Below are 12,578 nucleotides of genomic sequence, written 5' to 3'. Positions count from 1 at the left end.
TAGTGGCTCTGTAACAGAAACTACAATTATAACCGTACCCACTCGGCACTGTCTTCAGGTAGTGGCTGTGTAGCAGAACTACAATAATAGCCATACCCACTCGGCACTGTCTTCAGGTAGTGGCTGTGTAGCAGAACTACAATAATAGCCATACGTACTCGGCACTGTCTTCAGGTAGTGGCTCTGTAGCAGAACTACAATAATAACCATACATACTCGGCACTGTCTTCAGGTAGTGGCTCTGTAACAGAAACTACAATTATAACCGTACCCACTCGGCACTGTTTTCAGGTAGTGGCTCTGTAACAGAAACTACAATTATAACCGTACCCACTCGGCACTGTCTTCAGGTAGTGGCTGTGTAACAGAACTACAATAATAACCATACCCACTCGGCACTGTCTTCAGGTAGTGGCTCTGTAACAGAAACTACAATTATAACCATACCCACTCGGCACTGTCTTCAGGTAGTGGCTCTGTAACAGAACTACAATAATAGCCATACCCACTCGGCACTGTCTTCAGGTAGTGGCTCTGTAACAGAAACTACAATAATAACCATACCCACTCGGCACTGTCTTCAGGTAGTGGCTCTGTAACAGAACTACAATAATAACCATACCCACTCGGCACTGTCTTCAGGTAGTGGCTCTGTAACAGAACTACAATAATAACCATACCCACTCGGCACTGTCTTCAGGTAGTGGCTCTGTAACAGAACTACAATAATAGCCATACCCACTCGGCACTGTCTTCAGGTAGTGGCTCTGTAACAGAACTACAATAATAACCATACCCACTCGGCACTGTCTTCAGGTAGTGGCTCTTTAGCAGAAGTACAATAATAACCATACCCACTCGGCACTGTCTTCAGGTAGTGGCTCTGTAACAGAAGTACAATAATAACCGTACCCACTCGGCACTGTCTTCAGGTAGTGGCTCTGTAACAGAACTACAATAATAACCATACCCACTCGGCACTGTCTTCAGGTAGTGGCTCTGTAACAGAAGTACAATAATAACCGTACCCACTCGGCACTGTCTTCAGGTAGTGGCTCTGTAACAGAACTACAATAATAGCCATACCCACTCGGCACTGTCTTCAGGTAGTGGCTCTGTAACAGAACTACAATAATAACCATACCCACTCGGCACTGTCTTCAGGTAGTGGCTCTGTAACAGAACTACAATAATAGCCATACGTACTCGGCACTGTCTTCAGGTAGTGGCTCTGTAACAGAACTACAATAATAGCCATACGTACTCGGCACTGTCTTCAGGTAGTGGCTGTGTAGCAGAACTACAATAATGGCCATACCCACTCGGCACTGTCTTCAGGTAGTGGCTCTGTAACAGAACTACAATAATAACCATACCCACTCGGCACTGTCTTCAGGTAGTGGCTCTGTAACAGAACTACAATAATAACCATACGTACTCGGCACTGTCTTCAGGTAGTGGCTCTGTAACAGAACTACAATAATAGCCATACGTACTCGGCACTGTCTTCAGGTAGTGGCTGTGTAGCAGAACTACAATAATAGCCATACCCACTCGGCACTGTCTTCAGGTAGTGGCTGTGTAGCAGAACTACAATAATAGCCATACGTACTCGGCACTGTCTTCAGGTAGTGGCTCTGTAGCAGAACTACAATAATAACCATACGTACTCGGCACTGTCTTCAGGTAGTGGCTCTGTAACAGAAACTACAATTATAACCGTACCCACTCGGCACTGTCTTCAGGTAGTGGCTCTGTAACAGAAACTACAATTATAACCGTACCCACTCGGCACTGTCTTCAGGTAGTGGCTGTGTAACAGAACTACAATAATAACCATACCCACTCGGCACTGTCTTCAGGTAGTGGCTCTGTAACAGAAACTACAATTATAACCGTACCCACTCGGCACTGTCTTCAGGTAGTGGCTCTGTAACAGAACTACAATAATAACCATACCCACTCGGCACTGTCTTCAGGTAGTGGCTCTGTAACAGAACTACAATAATAACCATACCCACTCGGCACTGTCTTCAGGTAGTGGCTCTGTAACAGAACTACAATAATAACCATACCCACTCGGCACTGTCTTCAGGTAGTGGCTCTGTAACAGAACTACAATAATAACCATACCCACTCGGCACTGTCTTCAGGTAGTGGCTCTGTAACAGAACTACAATAATAGCCATACCCACTCGGCACTGTCTTCAGGTAGTGGCTCTGTAACAGAACTACAATAATAACCATACCCACTCGGCACTGTCTTCAGGTAGTGGCTCTTTAACAGAAGTACAATAATAACCATACCCACTCGGCACTGTCTTCAGGTAGTGGCTCTGTAACAGAAGTACAATAATAACCGTACCCACTCGGCACTGTCTTCAGGTAGTGGCTCTGTAACAGAACTACAATAATAACCATACCCACTCGGCACTGTCTTCAGGTAGTGGCTCTGTAACAGAACTACAATAATAACCATACGTACTCGGCACTGTCTTCAGGTAGTGGCTCTGGAACAGAAACTACAATAATAACCATACCCACTCGGCACTGTCTTCAGGTAGTGGCTCTGTAACAGAACTACAATAATAACCATACACACTCGGCACTGTCTTCAGGTAGTGGCTCTGTAACAGAAACTACAATAATAACCATACCCACTCGGCACTGTCTTCAGGTAGTGGCTCTGTAACAGAACTACAATTATAACCATACGTACTCGGCACTGTCTTCAGGTAGTGGCTCTGTAACAGAACTACAATAATAACCATACCCACTCGGCACAGTCTTCAGGTAGTGGCTCTGTAACAGAACTACAATAATAACCATACCCACTCGGCACTGTCTTCAGGTAGTGGCTCTGTAACAGAACTACAATAATAACCATACCCACTCGGCACTGTCTTCAGGTAGTGGCTCTGTAACAGAAACTACAATTATAACCGTACCCACTCGGCACTGTCTTCAGGTAGTGGCTCTGTAACAGAAACTACAATAATAACCATACCCACTCGGCACTGTCTTCAGGTAGTGGCTCTGTAACAGAAACTACAATTATAACCGTACCCACTCGGCACTGTCTTCAGGTAGTGGCTCTGTAACAGAACTACAATAATAACCATACCCACTCGGCACTGTCTTCAGGTAGTGGCTCTGTAACAGAAACTACAATTATAACCGTACCCACTCGGCACTGTCTTCAGGTAGTGGCTCTGTAGCAGAACTACAATAATAACCATACGCACTCGGCACTGTCTTCAGGTAGTGGCTCTGTAACAGAACTACAATAATAGCCATACGTACTCGGCACTGTCTTCAGGTAGTGGCTCTGTAACAGAACTACAATAATAGCCATACCCACTCGGCACTGTCTTCAGGTAGTGGCTCTGTAACAGAAGTACAATAATAACCGTACCCACTCGGCACTGTCTTCAGGTAGTGGCTCTGTAACAGAACTACAATAATAACCATACCCACTCGGCACTGTCTTCAGGTAGTGGCTCTGTAACAGAACTACAATAATAACCATACGTACTCGGCACTGTCTTCAGGTAGTGGCTCTGTAACAGAAACTACAATAATAACCATACCCACTCGGCACTGTCTTCAGGTAGTGGCTCTGTAACAGAATTACAATAATAACCATACCCACTCGGCACTGTCTTCAGGTAGTGGCTCTGTAACAGAAACTACAATAATAACCATACCCACTCGGCACTGTCTTCAGGTAGTGGCTCTGTAACAGAACTACAATTATAACCATACGTACTCGGCACTGTCTTCAGGTAGTGGCTCTGTAACAGAACTACAATAATAACCATACCCACTCGGCACAGTCTTCAGGTAGTGGCTCTGTAACAGAACTACAATAATAACCATACCCACTCGGCACTGTCTTCAGGTAGTGGCTCTGTAACAGAACTACAATAATAACCATACCCACTCGGCACTGTCTTCAGGTAGTGGCTCTGTAACAGAAACTACAATTATAACCGTACCCACTCGGCACTGTCTTCAGGTAGTGGCTCTGTAACAGAAACTACAATAATAACCATACCCACTCGGCACTGTCTTCAGGTAGTGGCTCTGTAACAGAAACTACAATTATAACCGTACCCACTCGGCACTGTCTTCAGGTAGTGGCTCTGTAACAGAACTACAATAATAACCATACCCACTCGGCACTGTCTTCAGGTAGTGGCTCTGTAACAGAAACTACAATTATAACCGTACCCACTCGGCACTGTCTTCAGGTAGTGGCTCTCTAGCAGAACTACAATAATAACCATACCCACTCGGCACTGTCTTCAGGTAGTGGCTCTGTAACAGAACTACAATAATAGCCATACGTACTCAGCACTGTCTTCAGGTAGTGGCTCTGTAACAGAACTACAATAATAACCATACCCACTCGGCACTGTCTTCAGGTAGTGGCTCTGTAACAGAACTACAATAATAACCATACCCACTCGGCACTGTCTTCAGGTAGTGGCTCTGTAACAGAACTACAATAATAGCCATACGTACTCGGCACTGTCTTCAGGTAGTGGCTCTGTAACAGAACTACAATAATAGCCATACGTACTCGGCACTGTCTTCAGGTAGTGGCTGTGTAGCAGAACTACAATAATAGCCATACCCACTCGGCACTGTCTTCAGGTAGTGGCTGTGTAGCAGAACTACAATAATAGCCATACGTACTCGGCACTGTCTTCAGGTAGTGGCTCTGTAGCAGAACTACAATAATAACCATACGTACTCGGCACTGTCTTCAGGTAGTGGCTCTGTAACAGAAACTACAATTATAACCGTACCCACTCGGCACTGTCTTCAGGTAGTGGCTCTGTAACAGAACTACAATTATAACCGTACCCACTCGGCACTGTCTTCAGGTAGTGGCTCTGTAACAGAACTACAATAATAACCATACCCACTCGGCAATGTCTTCAGGTAGTGGCTCTGTAACAGAAACTACAATTATAACCGTACCCACTCGGCACTGTCTTCAGGTAGTGGCTCTGTAACAGAACTACAATAATAACCATACCCACTCGGCACTGTCTTCAGGTAGTGGCTCTGTAACAGAACTACAATTATAACCGTACCCACTCGGCACTGTCTTCAGGTAGTGGCTCTGTAACAGAACTACAATAATAGCCATACCCACTCGGCACTGTCTTCAGGTAGTGGCTCTGTAACAGAACTACAATAATAACCATACGTACTCGGCACTGTCTTCAGGTAGTGGCTCTGTAACAGAACTACAATAATAACCATACGTACTCGGCACTGTCTTCAGGTAGTGGCTCTGTAACAGAACTACAATAATAACCATACGTACTCGGCACTGTCTTCAGGTAGTGGCTCTGTAACAGAACTACAATAATAACCATACCCACTCGGCACTGTCTTCAGGTAGTGGCTCTGTAACAGAAACTACAATAATAACCATACCCACTCGGCACTGTCTTCAGGTAGTGGCTCTGTAACAGAAACTACAATTATAACCGTACCCACTCGGCAGTGTCTTCAGGTAGTGGCTCTGTAACAGAACTACAATAATAACCATACCCACTCATCACATTTTCACCTTACCTCATTACAGATAACTCTCTGACATAATGATATTGTTACTTCTAGTTGCAAGAGAACATTACTTTTTTAAAGCTGTGTGAGATAAATAAGAAAATATATTAGTACTTTTTAACAATACTAATAGACAAGCTTTATGTTATGAGATACAGGCAGCCTAACAGTTTCACATTAAATGCGTCTTGAAAAGGTCCTCAGTTTTCATGCAAAATTACAATTGCTGAGTTACAACAAAGAGCACATGATATTGACATGACCTGGTCATTTATTAAAGCTTTAGTACTGTAAACATTTCTTACCTGCAATGTTTGCCTTAGACATGACATCAGAAATACTTATACAGACAAGTTTATTATTGGAGCTGTTTAACAGCTGCCACAAAATGTCTGTGCCCATGAAATAAGCCATGGAAAGGTCTATAGAGGGCCTCCATAATTGTGACCAGGTGATAAAAATGTTTGAGACGGCCAAGCTGTGTCACTGACTGAGTCATCCAATTGGAATGATGGTGAGTGATTGGAAGAAAAAAAATTGTACATTATTTCAGCATTGCTTCATCCATATAACCACGACACCACATGCACAAACAAGTTGTAGCTAGAAATTAAGAAGAAAATAGGAATGTTTAGGTACATAATGTGTGAGCCACGTCACAGTACTCCATGTGGAGGTTCATCTGGTACATATGCTCATTCATGCCAAACACAGAAAGATACTGTTACGGTTAAAACTTTGCTGTGACAAAAGGTATAAAATATTAAACATTTTGTATTGAGCAGAGAGCAAGATGCAACAATTCACAATAGAGGTTTCTAGTACAATGCACTTGAGTCAAATCAGAAGTAATGGGTCACAAATATAATATCAACTCACCAAAGTCTTGGTTTTAGGGTGAGAAACAGTTATACTGGATATAACACGGCGAGCAGTCAGGCAGAAATCGTGTAGGTCAAGTGTTCACGAAGAATCAGGCCAACTGATGTACTCCAGTTATCCGTGTGTTCGAGTGTGTGATCAACTCAATAACCAGCCCTATATATACACAGCCAATGACTCTTGAATATTTGAGCACAATAGGACCATCGCCATTAACTTAGAAGCTACTTGTTGCCTCCGTGAAGTCAACAATTAATCAAAACACATACTCAAAGGGAGATAATTCTAAGGCGCTACCTTAAAGATGTGCTGCTAAAAATACTATTAGCACTGAACTTTTATGATACGAAATGTGACCGATAATAACTATCACTCAAACTTTAAACATTGTGACCCAATAAGAATTATCACTTCATCAGTAATAATGGAATCTACAGAAAGTGAAATTTCGTAACATGTTATATAAACTGTTTTGCAAACATTTACCACAATGAACATGCAGGTGCCTGCAGCTGAAGCATCACAAGTGATTTGTGTTTAGAAGAGTGAGTGAGTGAGTGAGTGAGTGAGTGAGTGAGTGAGTGAGTGAGTGAGTGAGTGAGTGAGTGAGTGAGTGAGTGAGTGAGTGAGTGAGTGGCTCCATTTCACTAATGCTGCAACAGTAACCTACACAAGCACACTCCCAGTCTTGTTGTATTGGATGTCATCAGTAACCTTCACAAGCACACTCCCAGTCTTGTTGTATTGGATGTCATCACTCCCAGTCTTGTTGTATTTGATGTCAGCAGTATCATGCCTCTACAGTATTACCTGGAAAAAAGAGCCCTCCACCTATTAGGAAAGCTTTGTAAGGCAAAGTATAACTATGATTTTAAAGTAATTTTTCTAGTTTGCCCTGGCATGTTCACATCATGTAGTAAAAACTCCTCGGTATATAATATGTTGCAGCTTGTACATATGTATAACCTAAACGATATACTGTGTCAATGATGGTCAATTTTTTAAGAAGAAATGCTGGTACAATGCCCTAAATGATGCTATTAAATCTCATTGAGAAGATATATTTTATGTCTATCTGAACTAATGCCTTTGTCAATAAAACTATGCCTGTATAACATTCAGTAATGAACATTATCTCTCTATGCTAGCCACAGAGAAGACTGAGCAGTTTACTGACATGTCATTGTAAAACTGTAGTCATTGATATTGTAAAGCAACTGTTTATGCCATGTGCAGTTAACATGAACAACCAAAATGATCTCTTAACTCCACATGTGATATTCTGGATGTAACGCAGTGGAAATTAAACTAAAATATAAATTTCGACTTACCTTTCAAACCAAATCTTTTAACTAACTAAACATGAACTCCCCTTTAAACAAATAAACGTGAAATCCCCTTGTAATCAACTAAAAGTGAAATTCCGTTGTAATGTAATGAAATGTAAAATATATGCAATGAAAATTAAACTAAATATGCAAACCTGTCTATTTAGTTAATCCTACTCTATCTATCTATCTATCTCTCTAAATCTTATTCCTATTTCTATTTTACTGTTTTGTGTCACAAACTACTGGAGAGCTACTCGTCTATTCTGTCTCCAGCGCTCAACACTCAAAATCTGCCACATGTTCAAGATGCCCAGATGAACGGTGCACAAAATCCCGTGCAGCACGAAAAAGTCCATGACATGCTCCGAAACGGCTGCGTTTATGCCATCAAACCACAACGCCCGTGAACACAATCACAAACCCTTCAGAACATGCCCCCTTCCATGATAGACTCCTGTCTATCATCATCTATCAACAGCAATGCAATCTCAAACCAACGAAATAAATGCTAAAATATTCAACCTATTTACAACAAACACTGTTCTAAACTTGAACATTCTACTTTATTTACACTGGTAACTTGTTCTTTCTGGTTCAATTGCTATATTCCAGAGGACAAACCTTAGTCACTGGCCTAGTGAACCTCGATTGTCCAACTTGTACTTCAACCACCCTGACGTGGCCATCCTTTCCTGGGTATGTTTTTACTACCCTTCCCAGAGGCCAAGTTCCTCGTGGGTTATCTTGTGACACGAGAATAACAACATCATCAACTTTGAAATCTCTTGAGGGTGTGACCCACTTTTTTCTGACATTCAAAGTTGGAAGCCACTCTCTCATCCATCTCCTCCATACATGCCTGATGAGTTCCTGTATCCGTCGCCAACGTTTTTGAGGGGCATAAGAAGTGGAGTCTATTTCTGGAGCAAAGTCTCCCCCTAGTTGTCCATGAAGAAAATGGTTTGGAGTAAGAGGAACATCATCTTGAACGTGTGCACTCTGATATGTGAGTGGTCTAGAATTTAACAGAGCTTCAACACCCGTAAAGGCTGTCATCAATTCTTCATCAGTGACATCACTTGACCCAAGTATCACATAAATCGCACGCTTAGCTGACTTGATCATGGATTCAAAAATTCCTCCAAAGTGAGGAGCATTTGGCGGATTAAACCTCCAAACTATGCCTCTGTTTGACAACTTTGATTTCATGGTGTCTGAATCTAAAGATTTCACCAACTGTTTAAGCTCTTTTACGGCTCCAACGAAATTTGTGCCGTTGTCAGATACCATCTCCTTGGGCCATCCTCGTCTATGTGCCATACGGAAAAGAGCATTTAAGAATGAGTTTGTGTCTAGTCCGTAAGCAATCTCTAGGTGTACAGCTCGAGTAGCTAGACACGTGAAGAGACACAAATACCTCTTATGACGGCTTTTTCCTCGGCCCTGTACCGTAAGAAACGGACCAGCAAAGTCCACTCCAGTTTGAACAAATGCTCTCATTGAACTTACTACTCTACTTTTTGGAAGACTTCCCATGAGCTGTTCTGCTGGTTTTGCCTTTTGTTTTTTGCACCAAGCACATTCATTTTCCCATTCACGGATCTCCTCCCTTGAGGATACAATCCAGAACTTTGACGACAATGAGGCCAGTGTGGTGTTGGTTCCCATATGAAGACACTTTTCATGGTGGTGTTTCACTATGAGTTTCGTCACCCAGCTTTTCCTGGGAATGATTATTGGAAATCTAGCCTTCCAAGAGAGCACATCTGCAAATCTCAATCTGCCATTTAACCTCATCACTCCCGTTTCATCCAGAAAAGGCTGCAATCCAATGAGTTTACTCTTGGATGCTACTCTCTTGCTCTGTTTCAGTGCCATATACTCAGTTGGAAATGCTTCCTTTTGTTCATCTGCTATTAGTTTTCTTTCAGCCTCCTCAAGTTCTTCTGGAACAAGACTGTTTTTCTGTCTGACATTTTTTGCTGTCCGACAGTTGTTTAGAAACCTGTAGACCCATGCAAAGATCCTACAAAGTCTATTCCAGTCAGAACACCTACATGGACCTAAACGCCATGGCGTATCATCATGTTGAACATTCATAGTGACTTTGAAGTTTGATCTAGTTTTCTTTTCCAGATCTACCTTCTCGAAATCATTTTTCTGCTCTGGCCATTGACTTTCATCGTGTGCTAAGAACTCAGGACCATGGTGCCATGCTGTTGTGCCCAGAGTTTCAGGTTTACTTCCTTTGGTAAGTATGTCAGCTGCATTCAGCTTTGTTGGTACGTGCATCCACTGACAAGGTTTTGTCATCTCCTGAATATAACCCACACGACTAGCCACAAATGGCTTAAAACTTCTGCTGTGGTTCTTAATCCACCATAAAACATTCATGCTATCAGACCACAGCTTTGCATCATGAACTGACATTTCCAGACCTTTTGCAACAATCAGAAGGAGTTTCACTCCAAGAACAGCTGCCATTAATTCAAGCCGTGGAACACTTACAGCTTTAATTGGAGCAACATGGCTTTTTGAAGCAACAAGCTGACTAACTATTCTCTCTCCATGACCACTCACCAAGTATATCACAGCACCAAAAGCATCTTGCGATGCATCAACAAACACATGCAGACATGGAATGGCAATCTCTGAGCTAAATTCTATCCACCTTGGAAAACGTAATGACTTCAAATCTGCCAGTTCCATATACCACTGTAAGACCTTTTTTCTCTAAGTCAGGACTCATCTTGTCATCCCATCCTACACCAGACAACCACACCTGTTGCAAAATAATCTTTGCCCTAATTGTAAATGGAGCTAGAAGCCCTAGAGGGTCAAATATCTTTGCAATTTCTCTCAAGAAAGCTCTTTTTGACACATTGAAGTGGCCATTAGTAAGTTTGTAGCAGAACTGAAATTTATCATTCTCTGCATTCCAAAGTAATCCTAGAGCTTTCACAGATGGCAGCTCGGACATCTGAATATTAATTTCAGATAGTCTGTCTGCAACTGGAATGCATTCAAGCAACTTCACGGAATTGGAGACCCACTTCCTGGCATGCATACCAGCTGTTGTCCACAGTTCATTTATTTGATCATAAAGCTGTAGTGCTTTGTCTTCTGTCTCCACAGAATCCATTGTGTCATCCATGTATGTTGATTTCGCTACTGTTTCTGCTGCTAAAGGAAGATGACTCTCACATGACTTAGCATGTTCCTGTGTAACATACTGTGCAAGAAAGGGCGAACAATTCATTCCAAAGACTACCCGTGAAAATTCATACACATCTGGTTCTTTCTCCGTATTCATTGACCTCCAAAGAAATCTGAAGAAAGGCTGATCATGTTTAGGAATCTGAATTTGTAAGTACATTTCTGCAATGTCGCATATGATTGCAATAGGATGTTTTCTAAATCTTAGAAGTATTTCAACCAAATTGTTCTGCAGCTTTGGTCCTTGTTGCACAACATCATTTAAGGACACGCTGTCACATTTTGTCACATTTCGCTGAGGCATCAAAAACCATCCTAACCTTAGTTGTATTTCTTTCCGGCCGGACAACAGGAAAGTGTGGTAAGTACCAGTATTTTATTGTTTTAATTTCTTTTTCAGGTACTTTTCTTATGTATCCCTTTTTCTCATACTGTGTTATCACATCCTCATATGCTGTTTGAATTGTCACATCTTTTGTTAACTTTTTCTCAATTTGTTTCAGGCGACTGAAAGCAATATCATAATTACTTTCAGGAAGTTTTGAACCTTCCTTCCATGGAACACCAACTGTGTACCTCTGTGAATCATGGGTAAGTGATTCTTTTACAACATTCACAGCCATTTCCTCATCTCTTGTCAGCACAGGTTTGTATACCGAAATGGATTCAACCTCCTCCCAGAATCTATCTACCAATGCCTCAAGTTCTTTATCATCACTTGTTGTTTTACCACCATGAATAAAGAATGAATCTGTCAATTGTCTGTTATCTGTCCCTGGGTCATGCACTTTACCAATGCACGTCCAACCCAATGGTGTTAACCTTGCTATTGGTTCACCAGGCTGACCGCAAACATCTGTTTGAGAACAATGGAGTTCCAAATAGTCCATGCCGATCAATATGTCCACAATTGGTCTGGAACTCAATTTTGGAAACTCAATGTCATGTAAGTGTTTCCAATCACGTGCATGTTTTTGCCAGTCAATAACCTTCATCATTCCTGTGACCTTTGTTGTAGTTAGCGCAGATATGTTTATGTCCACCGAACCATCAACACTTTCTAAACCTACTTCAACAGTCATGCTATTAAAGGTTTCCTGCTTGCTGTTCAGAACATTAACAGATACTGTCTGTCTTTGACCATGTACCCCTAACTCTGATACTACGTCTTCATTAATGTATGTCTGAGTGCTAGCATCATCAAGAAGAGCATTGACCTTTATTCTTCGCGAGCCATTCTTTAGAATAACTGGAACTGTTCTGAGGGAAGATACATAATATCCATTTGTTGTTGATGACATTGTGGTTGTTTGTTTATTTTCTGTTTTACAATTTTCAGAGTTGTTGCTACTGTTTCCATAGTTCCTTGTCTGTGATTTTACCCAGTTACTGTCATGTAGTAATCTATTATGTGTCGACCGACATCCTTCAATACCACATGGGATGTTTGTGCGACATAATTTCCCAACATGACGCGTACCTAAACACCGAAAGCACAGTTTCAGTTCTTTAGCTTTAGTCCATCGGTTTTGGATATCTAACTCTCTGAAACGTTTACAAATT

General features: G+C 41.8%; 1 protein-coding gene across 1 annotated transcript; it reads right to left on the bottom strand.

Moving 5' to 3' along the window:
- Positions 1-8,393: 8,393 nt before the first annotated feature.
- LOC137291127 (uncharacterized) lies at positions 8,394-10,283 on the bottom strand. The gene has a single exon (XM_067822412.1). It carries the CDS (start codon positions 10,281-10,283, stop codon positions 8,394-8,396), a length of 1,890 nt encoding a protein of 629 aa, XP_067678513.1.
- Positions 10,284-12,578: the final 2,295 nt, after the last annotated feature.

The sequence above is a fragment of the Haliotis asinina genome, chromosome 7 (assembly GCF_037392515.1).
Source record: "Haliotis asinina isolate JCU_RB_2024 chromosome 7, JCU_Hal_asi_v2, whole genome shotgun sequence".
Lineage (NCBI taxonomy): Eukaryota > Metazoa > Mollusca > Gastropoda > Lepetellida > Haliotidae > Haliotis > Haliotis asinina.
Note: the sequence above shows the minus strand (reverse complement) of the source record. Positions and strands in the feature narration are given on the sequence as shown.